Below are 21,680 nucleotides of genomic sequence, written 5' to 3'. Positions count from 1 at the left end.
CATAGATTTAGTATCAGAAAAAAGGATAACTTTTCAGTGTTGAATGTTAAGACGTTATGATTAAAAAAAAATAAAAATAAAAAATAATGAAAATAAGAGTAGCACAGTCTTAGACCTAGCCCAGTTTTTCAATACTACTAACAAAACTGTGTTTTTGTTGAGGAAATGCTTTTGTGGCTGAACACTTTCCAATATAACCAAACAAATGTTTGTAAGTATTTAACAGAAGGGATGTGAGGAAGGGGAGAATACGGTTTGGAGAGGTTTCACACACATTTTATTTAAAGTCCTTTATTACAGTCAGAAATCCAGTACCAAATTTTGTGCATGTGTACTGAAAATAGAAAATATTCACATATTCCTTTGATTGGTGCATGTAGAAAAAGCTTTCGGCCCTGTGTCGGATATGGTACTTAAACATGTAACTCTGAGACGGGGTTTTGTCTCTTGCAAATGCCTTTTGTTTTTTTTAAAATAACAAATCTTTTAAATACACGTCTTCCAACCTTCACACCGTTTGTTACAATTCAGTGCCTTTCTTGCTCTGGTTTTCATGGATCTATCTGGTTTTATAGTGCTCTTCTGGCAGGTTTCTTAGCTTCTCGGCAGCCTAAGGCAACAAACACAAAGTTATTATGCAGTTTGACATAGTTTTTATGCGATTTTATGGAGTTCTATGCATTTTCAAAGCAACAGCATGAATCAGGGGGATCCTGTACTCATGTTTTTTCTTCTTTTGATTTAAAGACATTAGCTTTTTATCTCCAAAATGAATATTTGTAAACATTTGTAAATCAAAAATTAAGGTGTCAGTCCCATATTAACAGTCACAACTTTGACTTTTAATTGAATATTATTCAGTTTATGATGCTGAGCTTCTCCTTGCAGTAGTTACTCACTATAGGAAGCTTTGAGTAAAAAATAGTTACTATGACATTTGACTGTAGTCTGGATAGGCTCAATAGAGATGAGAAAAATCAAAAGTTCATGTTCTCTGCTCGGTATGAATGCATGTGCATAAATGTATCACCTGTTCAGGGGTGAGATCTCTTTGCTCCTGGGCGAGCATCTCATAACCCACCATAAACTTCTTAACTGTTGCTGAACGCAGCAGAGGTGGGTAGTAGTGAGCATGAAGCTGCCAGTGGGAGTTATCTGCTTTTAAATATGGGCCAGTAGGCGCTCCTGGAAAAAAAGAAGACAGAAGAGAATCTTGAGTTGGATTGTGTGAAATGAATGGACCCCGCCCAGCCTCAGGTGGGAGCTCAGCTTTTCAGCTGCTTCTCCACTCCAGACTCAGCTCCCCTCTCGAGCCCCTGCATCACTGAAATAGGGAGAAACTGATTACTGAGTGGCAGCAGCTGCCCTGCCAACCACGGTGGCACTGACCCTCGAGCCCACTGCACCACCCCTCCACAGCAGCGGAGCCAGAGACCACACCCCTGCTACAGATTGAGACTACAGATTATTCAGAAAGATTAAGGTTGCCAATGTTCAACTTTTTCCACAACCCTAGAGACCTGAGACTTTCTGTATATGCATACTGATGCTTTCATATTGATAGGTCCACAGATCCCGAAGAACCTTGTGTAGGATCAATCTGAAGAACAAGAATAAAAGCTACAAATGGGAGCTGAGTTTTCACTGACAATATAATGTTAAACTGTTGGTCTGTTGTGGTGAAATTGTTTATGCTCGTTTCTGTGAGAGCCAGTCTGGTCTAGCAGTGACATGGAAAATCAAGAAGGCAAATCAAAGTACAAAAAGGATGCCTATGCTAAGCAGCCATGAAAAATATATATGACATATCACATCAAGGGCTTGGTGGAAGAGTCATGAATGCCTGCTCCTTCATATTTTCATGTTAAGACACCATGTTTCAAGTCTAAGAACTGTAATTTTTGAAGGACAGTATGACACTGCATGTTAAAATACACTCACTGGCCTCTTTGTTATGTACAACTTGTTAGTAGGGGTTGGACCCCCTCCCTTCAGGACTGCCTCTGTGGCACTGATTCCACAAGATCCTCAAGTATTTTGGTCCATTATGTCCATTACGTACCAAAAGTACTGCATTGGTTTCAGATTTGGTGACTGTGGAGGCCATGTGAGTACACTGAACTCATTGTTGTTGTCATAAAAACCAGTAACGATGAGCTTTGTGACATGATGTGTTATTGAAAGCAGTCTATCAACACCAACAGCCTGAACAATTGATACAAGATGGGTGGATCTATGCTTTCATGTTGTTCATACCAAATTCCTAAGACCCTAATATACAAATGCTGCAGCAAAAATCGAGACTCATTTGACCAGTGACCATTTTTCCAATTTCCCACCATCTAATTTAATGAGCCTGTGCAAAATGTAGCATTAGTGTCCTGTTCTTAGCTGAGCAGCCAGTTTGGTCATTTCATTTGGCGTTTTTGTTTAGATATTTTCTCTTTTTCATACCTTTCTCTGTAACCTCTAGAGATGGTTGTGTGGAAAAATCCCAAGAGATCATGAGTTTCTGAAACAGACCACCAGTGGATCATGTGTACCTAGCAAAGTATCTTATTATTTATTTCCTCAGTGTGCCTGTGAAACTACAAAACAAATAAATACACAAGCACACTCACACATTGACGAGAGCACAATCAAGAACTCTAAAAGGTAAAAATATGCACAGCCAGCTCACAACAGCTTAACAATCAGTTAACTAACATGGTAAATTAAAGAATAACCCATGATGTAGTGTAACAGAAGCAAAAACTTCCCTCCAACTTGGGCTTTTGTGAGGACATGCTTTCTGATTTAAAGAAAAAAGTGTGCAAATGTGCTTCCTGTTGCTGTTCAGATGGCTTGAGATCTGGTGACTCACAAAAGCAATAGCCTGTAATTACCATAACTTTCATGATCATTCAATCATTTGCACTCATCATGTTTGTCTCCCATTTAATTCTGCCTTTTGCCTTTAATTTGCTACCATCTGCATATGTAAATTTATAAAACTTGCAGAAAATTCCAAAAACATTTGTGTTATTACATCGAGTCTCTAAATCCCCTAAGTGCCAAGACCAACAATACATACTCACTGATTTATGAGTGAAGCATTTAAATAATTTTTTGTATCTTACTGCAAGCTAATTAAGTGATCAGGGAAGAAAAACATGCAGTGGCACATATCTTTGCAAAAGAAGTATGAATTATCCCTTGGGACATTGTATTCGCAAGGAAAGCTTCTCCTTTTGAGTGAGTTTCCTGACAACGGGGTCTGATCAGACACAGATACAGATGACAGGAGGGCGACATAAAAAAACTAATGGATGGGGGAGGAAAAAAAGGAGGAACAAAGAAAAGCCTGAAGCAGTCAGATAAAGAATGAATAGAGACAGATGTTCCTATTAGAAGACAATTACCTAGTTTTAAATCGTCTTTGCGTGTGTTTGCTCTGCTGGCATGCGTTTCAGTATATTACTGGGTGCATTATTTCACAGTTAACAAAGTTACAGATATTCCTGGATATGGGGCCACAAATCAGAACAGTTAGCAGTGTAATTTTCAAAGACAAGCAATAACACTATATATCTGACAGATGTTTTACGACTACCATACATCACTGTTACCCTGCATACTATGTCTGCCTCAATCTGTGTTCAAGTCCTTTACTCAGCCTGGTAATATTGTCTGTGATGCGCTGCACATCTCTCTGCAAGCCTCCTGAAGGAACAGAAAGGTAGTTTAATATAATGTATTATTTCCCAGGTGAATCAAACAGAATCCACCCAGTCCTCCATCTTTCTGTGTCACCACTCTGACTCTAATAAGCCCAGCACTAAATAATAAGAGCTGGCTTCTGCCAAATTAACTAAAATAAAGAAACAGCTAGAAACTGATATGTAAGCTATGTGCTGTATATATAGAGTGAGAGGTCAGTGTGTTTAAAGTAAACAAAGTTTAAAGTAAAGTTGTTGCCTATGGGACTAGAAAGCTTGGGGTCAGTGATTTAACTATATGTTTTAAATCATATAATGCTTAAAATAATCCACCAAAGAACTGCACAAACATAAAAAATTGAGGGTAAGGGGGGGAAAAGTCCAGGTTTAAATTCAACTGAAATGTCATTGATCTGAAATGAGCTGTCTATTTTAAATATGTTTAAACTGAAGCAAGTTTGCATAGAACAAAAGTTAAAAGTATGCTGATGTGAATGGCATGTGGAAAAAAGTACAATGCACCATGTTGACAAAGCATTCATAACTCTCTGAAATCTTTCAAGAGATAGAAAACATAGCAGGAAACAGGCAGGCATTTAATCCCCTAATTGTCTGCAAGTACAGAATGTGTAAATAAAAACCTGGCTATAGGTTTTTGGCTAAGTGCACACTACAAAACCGAACAAAATATGTATTAGCTTAATATTCTAATATTTAAAGGCCTAATTTTGAAATGCTGTGTCTTAATTGTTAAACTGAGACAACTCTCCAATGTATAAAAGTCATTCTGTTTGCTAAAAAATGAAGGTGCAGCTACTGAGTCCCTGCTTACAACCTTCAACACATTGCTTTAACTTGACCTGAGTCTTTTAGACTCTAAGAAATGAAACAGACTAGAAGATTAAAGTCAAAACTTAACACAAGATCTGTGGGATCTTTCACCATAGGCAACTTTAGAGTGCTTCAAAGATTTGATATCAAATAAAATAAAAAGAAGAAAGTGATTCGATGACTGTGTCCTCTGGTGCCCTCTGTCCTTTTCACCACACTGCAGTTTGGGTGGGAGTGTTTCATCTCGCCTTTTAAAACTATCTTTCATGTGGGCTGCCTTGTTCCTAGTGACCTCCTTTAGAAAAAATGATAGCATGACAACTCAGGTGGTAGGTCTTAAAAATACAGGATTTCATTTTCTGAAACTGATCTGTCAAGAGATATTTATGGACCAAAAACTGGCTCTCTGGAACATAACAGATTTCTGAATTCTTTCTTGACTAATCAAAATAATACATTTTAACCTTGTGTTTATTATTTCCAGTCAGATTGCTATCAAACCCTTCCCTGGTCTGAGGATGCTAATGGAAGAAGACACAAGTCACAACAAAAATAAAAAAAAAATGGGGAATTACAACAGACCAAATAGCAGTAGAGTTGACCTTTAAGCTAAATGCTAAATTTAGCATACTGATATGCTCACAAGGACAATGCTAACTTTATAATTTCATGTATTGAGAAAGGAAAACTGATGTCTGACAGGTACTGTGTCTCAGTATTAATTTAATGTGTTACTTGGTTACTTACTAAATGCAAAGACCAGATGAGACTGATGGGAATACAGTAGTTTTGGTCATCATTAATAAAATATTGATTTTGCCTTCTTACATACAGTCAGTGAGCAGTGAGATTTCCTTTCAGTAAAACAACTCACAGGGCACAGGTGCTGCAAGGATTGAACCGACAACCTTTAGCTTATACAAGGATCACTCTGTCCACTCAGCCATGATAGCACTACAGTCCTTTCTGCCATTCATCACCTCATCGCATCACTGCACTCTGCTAACCTCTGCCCCAGCTTGAACACAATGCAAGGACATTTCTGTGGCTTGACTCACAGTATGTAATGTATTTCCTTTACTTTCTAAAGCACAGGTTACTATCAGCCAGTACATTCACGAAGCACCTCCGTAAAAAAATAAACTGGCTGGTATACTCAGGGAAATATTCAGGCAGTGAATATTTAGGGGACACTTTATTTGCTTTTGCTTCGTGTTCTGTTGGTGGAGTGGGCAATTTAAACATCACTCGATCATCGTCATTTAATTGTAAGAAGCCAAAATCATGATTAAGATTAAAACTGCAGCCCTAGATGCACAATTAATCCAAAGAGAACACTTCCATTGCTCAAGGGTCCAATGGTGGATGGAGTGCATTAAACCACTCCATAATGTAATGCTTTCATCCAGCTGCTTGGCCATGGAAACCCATGTCATGAAAGTCTAGCCATAATGTTAATGCCAAAGGAGGTTTGCAACTCTGCAATTGTTGTAACACCATAACATTGGTGGTTGTTATGCACAATGCTATCAGCACTCAGCGACCCTACTCTGTATCTGTACATGGTCTTGACTAAATTATTGCAGTTCCTAAACATGTCCACTTCACAATAGCATAGCATAGAATAGAGTAGAATAGAATAGAATAGTCCTTTATTTGTTATTGTACATGTACAACAAAATTGTAGGTGCTTCACACCAACTGTGTCAGAATAAAATATAAATGGTAGACAGTAGGAATAAACAGCAAACAGGAGAAATATATACAACCAAGAGGGATATATACAAAAATAAGAGAAAGGCACACATTGGAGAACAAAATAGTTGCAAAGTGCTTGAAGGCAGTGCAAAGAAAAAACTTGGTCTGAAAAGAGACTGCGTGTGAGTGGCCTGAGTGGTTACACCATAGCTCAGATTGATGAGGCAATGCTGGTGGGCAAGGGGTAGGGTGTGGGAAGATAGTGTTTGTTGACAATCCAAATGGCCCACGGGAAGAAGCTATTTGTGAGTCTGGAGGTGTGGGACCTGATTGACCTGAGGCACCAACCAGAGGGCAGCGGGTCAAACAGTTGGTGGGCGGGGTGCAAGAGGTCACCTGTGATGGCCCTGGTTTTCATGAGACAGGAGAATCCAGCAATGGTCTCCAGGGGTAGCGGAAGGCAGCCAATGATTTTTGTGGTGGCAGTGTTAATTACCCTCTGTGCAGCCTTCCTGTTCTCAGTTGTAGTCCCTGCGTAAAAACACCCAGGCAGTAGGAGAGCACGATCTCTACTGAGGAGCAGTAGAAGGACAGCAGCATCTGGTCCAGGTTATTCTTCCTCAGGACACAGAGGAAGTGCAGCCACTGGTGGGTGACCAGAAACCTGAAGGTGGAGACAGATTTCACCCATTCTCCAATTATAATGAGAGGAGAGGAGAGTAGACCTATCTGTCCATTACGAGTTTTTTTTGTTTTAAGGATGTTCAGCTTTGGGTTATTTTCTGAAGTTCTGTACTTCCGCTGTCTTATCTCCGTCAGAGATGAGCCCAACCACAGTGGTGTCTTTGGCATACTTGACGATGAGGTTGGTTAGGTGGGTAGGTGTGCAGTCATATATGTACAGAGTATCTGGTGCTGGGTGACAGTGGGGATGAGGGGTGGGGGTTGAGTCGGATTGATTGAGGCTGGTTTTTGAGGAAATCTTTGATCCAGGAGTATGGGGTAGGGGGTGTATGGAGGTGGTCCATTTTGGTGTAGGGGTGGGCGATATATCAAATATACTCTATGTATCGCAAGTTTTTCCACGTATGATGGTTCAAAAGGCTATATTGTAACCAATGAGTATAAACTGCCTATTAATAATAATAAAATTAAGCCAGTCTGCATGTAATTCACTGTGGGGGCGTTTTCTCCCACACTGCGAATGCATCATTAATTCCTCTTCCCAACTGGAACACTTTCTGCCTAGCATGTGTTTTTATATACTACTATAAGAAAAATATGGCGACAGTGGGAGCTTCAAACAAGCAAGGGAATGAAACTCGATGTCGTTTGGATTTCACAAGGAGGATGTCAAAAAAATGTGGTAACAGTATGGTCATTTGTGAAATATCTCTGTGTGCAACCAATGGTTAAAAAATAGTTAAAATAAAACATTTCAGTTCAGTCTGATTTTTTGTATTCAAAGTAGAAAAAAAAAAGTATTCAACAGTCAATTTAAATGAGTACAATTTTAGGCACCAAATGGTTGAGAATAACATGGTGGGTAACATGGAGGTCGCCAAGCCTTATTTTGGTGGAATTTGGTCAAATCAATGAATATATATAAGGAACACAGAACGACTTGCTGCAGTGGTGGCATCCTATTGCAGTACCGTGCTCAGTGACCTCTTAAGAACAAACCATTCTTTCATAATTGTTTGTAAAGACAGTCTGGGAGGCTGAGCATGACTTTATACACCCATGGCAAGAAACAGAATAAAGCATGATTAAGAGGTGCGTCTCAACACTTTCATCCCTGCATAAAATGGTAAACAGACAAAGTTAACTGTAAAGCGTGCTGATATTTCTCCAAAGAGAACCAAAACAGAGCTAAAAAAGAGTAAATATTGAAAACACTGATTGCAAGGAAACTAGGATTCTGAGGTGATTACATCTTATTCCTACCCTACCTGGCCAAAAAGGCAATTAGAAAACAATCAAATATGTTTAAGTAGAATCTCAAATCAAAACTAAATGTTGTATATGATAACATTCAGTCAGTATGCCTTTATTAAAAAAAGAAATTTAAAAAGCTTCATCATTTAACATATGCCAGACTGAAGGAGTATAAATTACACCGTGTGTGAGTCCTCTTTATCTGTAAGGCTACGTTCACACTGCAGGCGAAAAACGCATCAAATCTGACTTTTTTGACCCTTTGCGACCCATATCCAATTATGGTATGACAGTGTGAACAGCACAAATCCGATATTTTCAAATCCGATCTGGGTCACTTTCATATGTGGTACTGAATCCGATACATATCTGATGTTTTAGAAAGCGTCTGCTGTTTGAACGGTCATGTCGCATTAAATCCGTGTTTTACGTCACTGACACAAAACAGACACCAATTATCAGCGCCGGAGAAGCGCCCGAGAAGACATCGTTAATGCTTCCTGGCCATCCGGTGTAGAGGAACATTTTATTTGTACTGTATAATCTGCAGATTCTAACAGAAATCTGCATCCTTTGAAGCACCGCTCCTCTGTAAAACAGCAATAAGGATCATTATTACGCCATATGTAAATAACAAAATAACTTTATAACTTAAGGCAAAATTGGGAAACGTAAAGTCTGAAACAGTCAAATAATACTGTTTGGTCTGGGTCTAAACAGAGCGCGTTGTGTGTGACGTCTTCTTTTGCGCATGCGGGCCGCTTTCAGGGTTCACACTAGAGCGCGTTTGCTGTCACATTTTATTTGTAGTGTGAACGAGCAGACAAAAAAAAATTGGATTTGATCAAAACATCGGAATTGAGCATTAAGACCTGCAGTGTGAACGTAGCCTAAGATCTCCTGTTTTACACAAGAGGCAAAAAGGTTGTATCTTTTGTAGAAGTTTTAAAAATGTAAATATTTCAATGTGTCTGAGTGCACACTAAAGTGGTAACACAGTAAGTGGCTGATGTCAAAGCTGAGACTTTATCAACCAATTTATTACAGCAGAGATGATGCAATTGCAGCAAGAGCTATCTAAACATCAGAAAACGTGTGTTGCACCTTAACGAACATATATCTTTCCGGTGACATTGGACGAGCTGATCAATATTCATATGTTCATTTTGTGTTGGTGTATGATGAAGTGCCTTTGCAAAATTATGTTGGGGAGAAAAGACCGATCAAGGAGATAGGTGGAAGACTGGGGATGAGAAGTCCTCTGCATGTTAATTATGCCGATCTGCCATTATTAAAAAGCATGTCACAGGGTGAACGTTGACTTAATGGAGAAAGGGTGGCACAAATAATTAAATATAACAAGAGGTGGAGAAAAGCAATTGAAAGCTCAAAGAAAAACCAGAGGATGTAAGGAAAAAGTCAAGAAGTGGCATCTTTAATCTTGTGTTGCAGAAAATATAATGCATATGAGGTCAAAGTGGGGTGGATTTTCAGTATTAAAAATCTGCGGGGCTGTCAAAAACATAAGGTGTGACAGAATTTTAATCACCCTCCTTCCATATGACTTCTCATTGGTGCCAATTTGGTGTGGTATGAGAAATCATTTAAATACTGACTATGAAAACAACTTGGCAGCACGGTGGTTAGCACTGTTGCCGCACAGCAAGAAGGTCCTGAGTTCAATTCCACCATCAGGCCGGGGTCTTTCTGTGTGGAGTTTGCATGTTCTCCACGTTTTTGCGTGGGTCCCCTCCGGGTACTCTGGCTTCCTCCCACTGTCCAAAGACATGCACTTAGTGGGGATAGGTTAATTGGATAATCCAAATTGCCACTAGGTGTGAATGTGAGAGTGAATGTGAGTGCAAATGGTTGTCTGTCTCTGTGTGTTGGCCCTGCGACAGACTGGCGACCTGTCCAGGGTGTACCCCGCCTCTCGCCCTATGACAGCTGGGATAGGCTCCAGCACCCCCCGCGACTCTGAAAAGGATAAGCGGACACGAATAGATGGATGGATGGATGGATGGACTATGAAAACACTTGAAAACACATATTTTTATAGATTATTCTATAATAACTGCACTAGCTGATCACTCAGATTCAGTCAAATCATGCAAAATTGATTAGATGAAACTTTACAGTATAAATTGATAATAACCCAAAGCACAGTGCAAAAGCGAACAAAGAGGTTCTCAAGGAAAAGGAATTGGACATCCTTCAACGGCCAAGTCACTCACCTGATCTCAACCAATAGAGCATGCACTTCGGTTGCTAAAGACAAAACCGAGAGATGGACGAGAGATGGACAAAGCAAAAGCCAAGTGATTGCAGTAAAGGCCTAGCAAAGCATCTCAAAGGAGAAAATGCATCATTTGGTGATGCCCGTGGGTTCTAGATGTCAGGCAGTAACTGAATGCAAAGTAGTGAAAACCTCCTAATATTTAAAATTGTTAGTTTGTTCAGTTAATTTTGAAAATGAGGCACTGTATAAAAATGGCTATAATTGCTGAACAGTTAAGGCAATACGTTTAGTAAACCCCTTGATTTAAAGCTGAGAGTCTGCACTTCAATCACACCTTGATTGACTGATTTAAAATCCACTGTGACAGTTCATTTTCCAAATATTATTATATGGATATATTGCAATATTTTGTAGTAGTCTACATGTGATACATCCATCTATTTATTTAAACTAAAAGTATCTTGAAAGTTTTCTGCCATCTGTCTCTCATATTTCTTTCACTCTCTTAAAATATCATAAAAATATGACTGTTTCTTTTTAATTCCCCCCCCGACCATCCCACTTTTTGTCTTACCATGCCAGCCCATGGAGTATGGAAAAGAGACTTCGAACAGATTGTCATATTTGGTCAGTAGTCGCTTCATAATGGCAGCCAGACCTGACAAACAGTAACACAGACATAGATATAATGACTAAAGGCAAATAGTGTGGAAAATAGGGAGCATGAATACATTTACATATACTTATATACCTGTGCGCATAGTTAAAAATTAACTACATGAGGAAGGGAAGCTGAAGCAAGGGTGTAAGAGTGAAAAAAAAACTTTAAATGTGAAATGAGAAACAAATGCAAGCAAAAAAGCTTTGAACTGAAAAATTAAAAAATAAAAATCAGTATTTTGGAGGGAAACTGGAATATAAAAGAAAAAAGTCCATAATTATTAGTATACAAACAATTACACACACACACACACACACACACACACACACACACACACACACACAGACACGACAGATAAATAAAAAAAATATTCAAAGTAATATGTCACCATTAATCATTAGTTTCACTTCTAATATCTAAAATATGATCTCTTCTTTACTTTTATCTTTATCTATCTTTATCTTTGAGAGCTGAAATATTTGTAACACACAGTTCAAAAACATTCTGTCATTGGCCTATATGTTGGAGAAAAGGTGATGTATTTGCAATTTTAATCAAGTATATAATGTCTATAATGTCTTTAACCTTAAATGCATGTAAACCATTAAACCATACTTTAACAGTGATTAATTATTTGGAATAGTGTTAACACGAAAACCGAAAGATAAAGTTAATCATTATTTTACAAAAAGAAATTGCCTAACAATAACAAAAAATTAAGTAATCAGTTACAACAATTTCACATAGTGGAGGATTTGACAAATGTATTAAAAGGCAATACTCTTCTGTAGTTACATAGTACTTAAACAGCTTAGACAACACTTTTTGAACTTAAAGTGTGTAAAAGGGTCTAAAATTATATACTTTTTCTACCTTGAAGATGATACATATCAGAAATCAAAGCTGCAGGTTCTTCACTCAATCACAGTTTCACCTCAGAGAACTCTAAATTGCCGTATCACTCTCTCAGTCACTAACTCTGTAAGTATCCTTACACACAGACAGTCTTAAAACACACACTTACCCTCTCTTTCCTCTGTTGTCAAGTCACTGATTCGGAGGACATGTCGTCTTGGTAACAACAATGTCTGATAGGGCCAAGTTGCCCAATATGGAACCACTGCCAGCCAATCAGAACTCTCCACCACAACACGTTCCTAAGAGGATACACATTAACATGTCTTAAAGTGTGCAAAGAAGCAGAATTATGTATTACATATCAATAATATAAAGCCTAAATTGCTGATACAAAGCTAAAGTGGCTTCCCAGATACTTCATGAGGTCATCACATTACCATTTTTACAAACCAAAATTACTTCTGCTGTGCAAAAGTCTTTAGCCTCCAAGGTTTTATTTAAATCTCAGTTCCAATAAGCCAGACTTTTTTAGATTTTTAAAGTTGCCTTAGCAATAGTTTCTTCAGCCTTTCTGAATAACTTCCAAAGCTTTTCTTTGTACATTGGCTGATTTACATTCATTTTCACTCCAGTCCTTGTACCCGACCATTTTCATAGGAATGTGTGTTTATTTATTGAGACACCTAACACTAACCTATGAATCATTCAAGCATAAAAAAGACACCTGACTCAAGGGATGACTCAACAGTGTCCCGTGTACACCTAACAGACAACAAAGCAAAGAAGCAACATTTAATTGTATCTTTAGGTATTTTTGGTCACGTGCTTTCCTTGAATTTATGAAAAAGCCAAAGATAACACTTTGACAGGCATAAAATAGTATTTTCATATCAACAAGGTGATTCCCAAAGAGCTGTTATCAAAAAGCTTGGGATATCTCACCAGGATGTTAAGTGTGTCCTTAAGAATTTTGAGGAAATCAAACAAATAGACGACAAAAAAAAAGGAACAGGGCTACAAAATTGACCTACAACAGATAAACAGTATCTGAAAGTCATTTCCTTAAGAAATAGGAAAAAGTGCAGCAAAGACCTGACACAGGACCTGAGAGGTGCATCTGACGCATCTACTGATACCTCATCAGAAATGGTCTCATTGGAAGATTGGTTGTCAAGAAGCTATTTGTAAGCAAGAAAAACAAGGAGACAAAAATTGAGGTTTGCCAAATTACACAAGAACTGACAAGAAAGATCAGTGGCAACAGGTCTTATGGAGTGATAAATCCAAATTTGAAATTTGAGAAAGGTAAACAGTAAAAGTCTGCAGCTGACTGTAAAATACAATAGAGGCTCTGTCATGGTTTGGGGCTGCATTTCAGGCAATAGTCCTTCAAGAAGCTATGAAGACAGTTCATGCTATGTTGGATAATAAAAGGAGATCATACCAAATGTTGATTTTTCAAGCCGATTAAATTGTACAAACTTAGTTTTTGCCTTATATTGTGCATCTCCATTTGTTTCATGTTTTGCACCACACCCATTTCCCATTTTCCTAACAAAAAAAAAACTTTCCACATTATTGTATACTGTAATTATACCTTTTATGGTATGTGTCATACAGATACTGTATACCTGTATAGGGTTTTGCTGTCTTATATTATGCAAACAGAAAAAAAAAGAGAAAAGAAAATTTCCATGATACATAAAGATATACCCGATGCTACACAGAAACATTCACACTTATGTTTGCTAAACTAAAATTACCCTACACATGTTGAAAGTAGTAATTTGATCCCTTTAGCTTATTACACTAGAAAAAGGAGCCATGAAGTTAAAAAAAAAAAAGAAAAGAAAAGAGCATGCTTTAACAAAGTGGGTTCAAAATGGTAATATAATGGGTCAGTCAGGTTTGGCTGTTCGCAGCAAGTAGCCTAATTATCATAAATTGTTTATAAGCAAAATGTGTCTGAAGCCAAGAATTAACAAGCTGATGAATGGGCACAAACAAGCCCTGACCTTGCTATTACAATCCATCAAAAATAGATAAGTGTGTGCACATGCTTGTGTGTGTGTTAAATCACTAGCATGAATCTGATGCAACTTGGCTAGTAATCCCAACAGAATACATGCAATCGTTTTTTCCTCTTTGCATTTTACTTCCAGGTTCTGTTTGTTTGCATGTATTTCCTAACAGAACTCACTGCTTGTTGTTATCAAAGCACAGACCTGATAAATTAACACCTCAAAGGGTTCTTTAACCAAAGATATGAAGCTAAGATGCCTGTCTGTTGCTTAGTACTGCCAGGTGAAGAGTGAATTTATAAAAGCTGGAAATCTGAAATCTGATCTGTGAGTGTATTGAGATTGAAAAGAACTGTGGCAGAAAGCCAAAATCATGAGCTATACAACTGCACTTCTTGGTTTCCATCATCCATAGCACCTAATTGACACACTGCACACAGGCTTGTATGATGTGTGATTTCGCTTGCCTAAAAAGAACAAGTTGAATTCAAGTCAACGAGCAGAAACAATCCAAGGATCACTGATAGAAGAAAGGATTTACCAGAGCCTAACTGCAAAAGTAAAGTTTGTGTTAAATTGATAATGCTGAATGGAGCACTCAGTGAATCACATCTCTCAAAATGGTACTAAAATGATTTTATAGTGTGCTGTGTATAATCATAAGGTTTGTAAGAGACAAGAATAAAATAATACACAGATCAACAACTCAACACAATGCATTGTCAAAGGAAATAAATACACATACCTTCTCTATACTGGCTTCTTGTAATTTTGAGATTGTTTTTAAATTTTACTTATCACTTTTAAAGCATGTTTTGATCTGGCTCCAGGCTACATAGCAGATGTGTTACCCCGATACCAGCCATCTTACAGCCTTAGATCCTCAAGTGCTGCCCTCCTGGTGTTTCCAAAGTCAAGGCTTAGAATATCCTTTTGAATAACCCACCTGAGTATATAAGTCTTGGAAAATCTGTGACTTGTCTCAAATTAATTCCAAAAAACACATTTTCATAAACTTGCTTTTATGTGATGTTTGCGCTCTCTTTCTTGTTCTTTATTTTGTTGTTATTTGTGTATCTTTTTTGACTGCCTTGTGTATTTTGTATGCAGTGTTTTTCTGTCTCTTAACCTCAGTTTAATTTTACAGTTTTATTTCTGGCCATAACCTCTGGCTTTCTTTTCAAATTTCTACTTGTACTTGCCTCTGAAAGCACTTTGCAAATTCTGTTTTTGAAAGGTGCTTTATTTATTCAGTGTACACCTAGTTTGCCTGATTTTTGATTTCCTTCACTCTTTTTATTTGCAACCATTTGCACATCAGAAATCATAACTTATAAGAGTTTAGCAACATACCTACAATCCAACCTGAGCAAAGGGAGTTAGACTAACAGAAAAAATTAACAATAGTTCAAAGGTTTAAATACTGAACATGTTTCTACCAGCATGTTGTTCACCCTTGTTGCACCTTCTGTGCGGTGATTGCCGAATTTTGGACCCTGGATTTCCTCCAGGTATTCAAGACATCCCCCACACCAGCAGAAAATAATGTATTGTGACTCATTCTGTCATTTCCCATCACTGTGTTTCTAACCCCAGAACTAGAGTTGTTGTGCAATACTACTATAAACCTAATTATCAGTAATCACACTTCTAGCCAGATAAGAGTCGGAGCTATAATTCTTCCACAGGTTTGAACAAGCTTGCCCAGAAAGGCATTAGTGCATAATTAATGGATCTACAGGGAATAATGTGCTGTTAAATAACTGTGGGGGGAAAACACAAAGTAATCTAACAGAATCACAAAATGTTCAGTTCTCCTAATCAAGTGAATTTGCTGTATAGAATTCTACTTAGTGCCTGGAGTAATACCACAGAGACCATGGCTTCTGTTTCACCACATACGCTTTATTTATTTATCTTTTAAAAGGGATGATGTAGAACAACACTGTAAAGAAAACTGTATAATATTTTAATGCAAATTATTTAATCAAATCAGCATGACTCACATTTTATGCTTTTAACCATAAATTTTTTTTTAACCTAAAAGCACTTACGCTACATATATCTACATAGTTTCTTCTATTTTTGTTCTATTAACACTCAGTTTTTTTATTCTTTATCCTCAAGCCTACTCAAGTTCTTTTGTCTTCAGTGCTTTCAACAGAATTACAGAGAAACACAATGAAGATGGAAAACTGAGAGCCAGAATGGTGAGGAAAGATTGAAGAGGAGGTGCTATTAAATGACAGAGAGGAAGCGAAGGGTGGCGTAAAACAGACACTTCACGGACAGCAAATCCCAAGGAGTTTTATTCAATTAGCTTAGAAAGTTTTTGTTTCAAAGTCAAGAGTGTCACCTGGGAGCCGAAGACCGATTCAGAGTCCTCTAAACACGGCAGTGTGCCAATTTAAGGTCCTAACCACGAGGTCAGAGAGACAGGAGCAAGGAGCCAGCGAGAGGGAGAGAAGGAGAGAGACGTTAGAAGACGACAAGGCTTTTTTGCACACACACTTCTACTTTCACACTGATTTTATAAAGGTCAGTCCCCATGAGTACCTGTCTAGGAGATTCAAGTGTCTACTCTGCTCTTCTCAAAGCCTTAATGCTATCCTCTCTATCTCCCTCACACACAGACACACACTCCCAGTAGAACAGGTCAGCTCATTCCCTGAATGAATCAGAGGCTGTCTGATTTTTTCTTTTTTCCTCTCACCTGCACGTCTTTCTCTCTTTGTGACTTTGCATCTCTGTTTGTGCCTTCACTCCTCTCTCTCTCTCTCTCTATCCACTCGACTCCTGCAAGCTTCTTTTGTTCTTTCTTTCTCTCGTTCCATCTACTTGCTTCTCTGCCTTCGTCTTACTTTACTCCTTGCAGTTAATCTGACACGCTCTTCACCCATTCTTAAACTTGAAATACTTTTTTGGCATTAAAAAAAAAAAACCAACTACAAAAAAAACAAAAAACGCTTTCAATTCAAGAGTAGGCTACAAGTAGAAAACTATCACTGTCTACTTGTATGTGATTTTCAGCTGCATTTTTAATATCTAATCAAAATAATAATGACCACAATTTACGGTAAATGAGCAGGAAAATGAACAGTTTACAACCCAAAAGTGAAACTTTAGCAACTAACAGAAAAGAAGTTAAGGGTCTTTTTATATTTAAAAGGCTTATTTGAGTCTATGCGTGCATGTGCACGTGTGTATGTGTGTGTTCATAAATGTTAACTGATGAATCATCCTAACTAAAAAGTAAAATAAAAAAGTTCAACATGATTTCCTTTCTTGCAAATATTTATATAAAATGATTGGTATCAGTCTTTCAAGGCCTTTGCATTAAGTATGCAGGTGGTGCTCATCAGTCTGACTTTGCCCAAACACTGCTGATTAAAAGGAAGAGCTACTCTGGCTAAAAAAAAAAAAAAAAAAAAAAAAAAAAACTACCATGATCATCACTATTTAATAATGTTGTACATTTATTGTTGTGCACTTCCCCTCTTTAATATATAGAAAAAAGTGAAGTCAAGGCAATTAACTGTCATGGTGTGTAGGTTATACATAGTGTGAGAAATGTGATGAGGAGGGCCCAAGATCCTTACACAGGATGCAGGCAGGAATTAACAAAAGAAAGACATTTATTTAGAAAGTCCTGATTTTCTGTCTTCTTTCTCAGAATTATGAAAAAAGTCAGAATTCTGACTTTATTGTCTGCAGGTTTTAATATCAGGTTTAATGTAGACATGAAAATGTAGTCATTCTTGTCATCTTGGTAGAAAATATAGTTTGTGATATTAGTAATGTGATATCATTACTTTAATTGGAAATAGTTGCCCCAGTAAATTTACATCAAACTACAAGAACGTCTTACAGGTGGAAGTCTAAAACTGAAGGCACAGCTAGGTAATCTCATTACAACAAGATCAACTGGTAGCATACTGTATTTTCCGCACTATAAGGCGCACTTAAAATCCCTTAATTTTGTCAAAAATCAACAGTGCGCCTTATAATCCGGTGCGCCTTATGTATGAATTCTGGTTGTGCTTACTGTACCCGGCGCTCAAAAATCTGTCAAGAAATGTTTTAGTATGACTTTGGTAAGCTACGAAGCTGCACCGCTTAATGGATTGTCAGAGCATTACGGCTACCGTAGTCAGGAGCCTCGTGGAGTAATCTGGGTCCAAAACTCCGTCAGCTTCAGGTCCCAAAGTCAAACGAACACTGCGGCATCACTGAGAGTTAAACACTGTCTAAATTCTATCATCTTTAATAAAATGATCAGCGTTGCTGCTTTACCAGGTGTAACAATTAAATTTAACATCCAGGCATCCATGAAAACAGAATTTATTAAATTTAACAGAGTTAAGTTGGCAGGAAGTTAGCTCACTAGTTTCTACCTAAACATTATATACCATGTTTTGACTGAGAGATTTCTGAAAAAATTAAAACGTACAGCTCAGCTATCACTTCCAACATAAATGTAGACAGGAAAGTAAACAGCAGTGACGTTTGTAGGGTTACTGAAGTTCGGCTAGCTGGTATATAATGATGTGCTATGTGATTGCTAGCGACACAGCTATGTTAGCATAACATAAACACAATGAAGCTGGAGGATGAACGCTAACTTTTTTCCACTCGATAAAAGTTCCCAATGCTGTAAACAGACCAAACTTCGGTCAGGAGAACTGAGATAATTAATCCACAATACAAGGTTAGTCATTAGTATACTGCAACAACACAGGAATGGAGGAGCTGCGAGAGAATTCAACATTGATTAATCAATGGTACGGAAGTGGAGGAAGCAAGAAGAATGAGTTGAGTAAAATTTGATCTGATTTTTTTTTTTTCGTTTAATGCGCCTTATAATCCGGTGTGCCTTATGGTCCAAAAAATACGGTATTTGGGTAGCTTATGGGTGGATAAACAAAAGTGAAGCAGGTTTCCAAAAAAAGGGTTTTAGCTGTGAATATAACCTGAGGTTAAGTATATTAAAGTGGCATAAGTAAGCCAGTTCACCATGGTTTCAGATAGAGATGTAAAAATTCACTCCCAATTCGTTCTGGGTTTCTGCTAAGTGTATGCTCACTAATAAGACATTTGCCAACCTGCTAAATGTACTCAGTGCTGTCTTCAGTGGTTACTGCTGCTGATGCTGTACACATGACTGAAAGATCACTCAAATACACCCACACTGAGTTTTCCTGTTCTTCTGGCAGGTTGAAGATTGATGCTGCAGCATTATGCTAATGAGCATCTCTGCTGTCCAATCACACGCTTCACTGACCAAGAGACAGGCAGAGGATGTGGATGGGAAATCAAAAGAGAATGGTGAGGTATAAGTAAGAGAGAGGAAAAGAGCAGCATGGCAGAAAAGTGTAGTAAAGTAGACGGATAAAGAGGGCAGTCATGGTGAGAAAAACACTACGGCAGAGGTTTGCAGGCATCCTGCATTTCGAGGAATTTCCATCAACATTATATCAAAAAAATAACTGAAGTGATATATTAAGCAAATCATTTGATTACACAGGCCTTCGGAATCATGTATTATGGTTTGAGTTGCATATTTGACCTGGGAGACCACATCTCTTGTACGTCTCCTTGTGGAGCACACATTAGACATCAATTTCTGGATAATACACTGGATACACTTTCCATAATTCATGACTTTAGAAATTTTGAATCTGATAATAACCTGACCTCACAGGAAGAGTAAAATGCAAGCTTTGGGAACACTTTATTATAGCCACTGTTATTAAATAGGAACTTGACAGGTAATTAAACTTCTCTTAAAAGATAATTACAAAATTACACAATGGAATGAGTTCGGTTTATGCACCAAAACTACAGTGTAGGATTTAACAAACCATGCTTAAAATCGACTCATCCACAACCTTAAAACTGGACAATGGAAAATTTTGCTTAAAGGGTGCATACTGTGTTAAAATGGGGTCCTGCCATGGCACAGATACCACAGTACACCTTCATCCATCTCTGTGTCCAACAGTTTTAGACACACGGCAAAAGAAAGTCTTGCTGTTGTAATTCCATATACAATAAATAATATAATTATTTTAAAATTACCCAAATGTAATTATTGAATAAACAACTGATGGCGTAACTAATCATTCAGAAACATTATTAATTATCATTAATTAATTATTATATATTTTGTTTGTTTATTTTGTGAATTAAAATGTATTAAATTACAGATTACAAATTACTATTTCAAAAATGTTCACGTGTTTTAAAGGTTACCAAAACAATGTGTTTATATGTGAGCCGTACCTTTTTCTCAGCCTCCCGTTTGGCATATTGCAGCAGCATTGGCTCTCCGTGTTTCTGATAGTATGCTCTCTGACAGCGGTCTGACAGGGCCGGCTCATTAGGAAGAAAGTTGCTGGCCCACACCTATATGAAAGCAGAACGCTGATTATGATGATGATGATGATGATGGTGGTGGTGATGACAGATGGAAAAACATAGAATCTAGAATAACTTAATATATATGTTTGTGTATGTGTGTGTGTGTGTGTGTGTGTGTGTGTGCATGCATGCGGTTACACTACAGTGTGTTTAGATAATCAAAGGGTTATTAAGTGAATCTACCCACTTTTTCCCCACTGCCCTGATTCCAAATGACCACATTACATTTGCTATTTAATAGGGTGATTTATCAATATCACTCAATCAATAAATGTTTTACAGATGCAGAATTCAAGCTTTCAAAACACTTTCTTTTCTTTCAGGCTTCTCATATTGATAAATGGGTTTTCCCCTGCAGCCACAGGCTTTCATTTATTTCAATACAAAGTAAAAATCAGTTCCCATACACTAAAACTTAATTAAGACAGGTACTTTATCAATGTGAAAAGCACTGACTGGCCCTGAGAATGTATTTTCTCGATGTGCTCCCCAGTCAGAACCTTTTGTGAACCCGGTTTGGTTCACAAAAATAGATTTGGACTATTGTGACACCCTTCTCTCTGCCTCCAATAAAGTTCTTGTCTATTCCTAATGAAATCTGGCCGACACCTGGGTCTTCATCTGAGGCACTCAGTGGGTCTAGAAAGTTTCTGTTGGAAAAGAATTACTTGCAAGTCATAAGATCCTATTGCACATGGGCTCAAAATTATCTACTGAAGTTGAAACAGTTGTTACACATTAGAAATCTGCTGTTCTGCTACTGTCTAAGCTCATCACACGCAACTAATCAAATTGACCAAGGCTGTGTTTCAAATATGGTGCCAAATGCTTATAATTATAATCTATTGACATTTGTTGGGCTTTTTGCTTAATTTGTCGACAACTACCAATCAAGAATTGGAGCTCTAAGGTTTAAGACGTATGTGAATAAACTCTCTAGTGAGTAAGGAAGTAAATAAGAAAGTGAATTATAAGGAAACACATAGTGACAATACTCCAGGAAAATAATTTAAAGTTAGCAAAAATGACAAATCTCTGTCATTGCGACACCTGCATTTTTTTTTTTTTTTTGTCTACTCTACTGTGCTTGGGATCACTGCCCTGTTACATTACCCAGTTTTGGGCAAGCCTTAGCTCTCAGACAGCCTCACATTTGACTCTTGAATATTTTGGAATACAGAAGAGTTTGTGTTCAACTCAATGACTGAAAAATCTAAAGTTTGGTGGTTTGTACAAATGCAACTTTGCAAATCTAAGATGTGCTGTCATGTTATTTTAAGAACAAGCATGGCTTGTTTGTCTTCCAAACAAGCCAT

At 37.7% G+C, this 21,680-nt stretch overlaps 1 protein-coding gene across 2 annotated transcripts in view; it reads right to left on the bottom strand.

Annotated features, from left to right (window-relative positions):
• Positions 1-254: 254 nt before the first annotated feature.
• galt (galactose-1-phosphate uridylyltransferase) overlaps positions 255-21,680 on the bottom strand; it is a 37,013-nt gene continuing 15,587 nt past the window's right edge. Inside the window, exons 7-11 of one of the 2 annotated variants that reach the window (XM_040000132.1) lie at positions 20,227-20,349; positions 12,090-12,222; positions 10,979-11,062; positions 1,031-1,185; positions 255-610 (exon numbers count right to left, since the gene is read on the bottom strand). In XM_040000132.1, the coding sequence (XP_039856066.1) occupies positions 560-610; positions 1,031-1,185; positions 10,979-11,062; positions 12,090-12,222; positions 20,227-20,349 (546 nt within the window). In that variant the 3' untranslated portion in view covers positions 255-559. Of the gene's footprint in view, positions 611-1,030; positions 1,186-10,978; positions 11,063-12,089; positions 12,223-12,454; positions 13,102-20,226; positions 20,350-21,680 lie in introns of those variants that run through there. The other variant, XM_040000133.1, reaches the window with a different exon arrangement.

This window comes from Simochromis diagramma, unplaced genomic scaffold (assembly GCF_900408965.1).
Source record: "Simochromis diagramma unplaced genomic scaffold, fSimDia1.1 OVJJ01000596.1, whole genome shotgun sequence".
Taxonomy (NCBI): domain Eukaryota; kingdom Metazoa; phylum Chordata; class Actinopteri; order Cichliformes; family Cichlidae; genus Simochromis; species Simochromis diagramma.
Note: the sequence above shows the minus strand (reverse complement) of the source record. Positions and strands in the feature narration are given on the sequence as shown.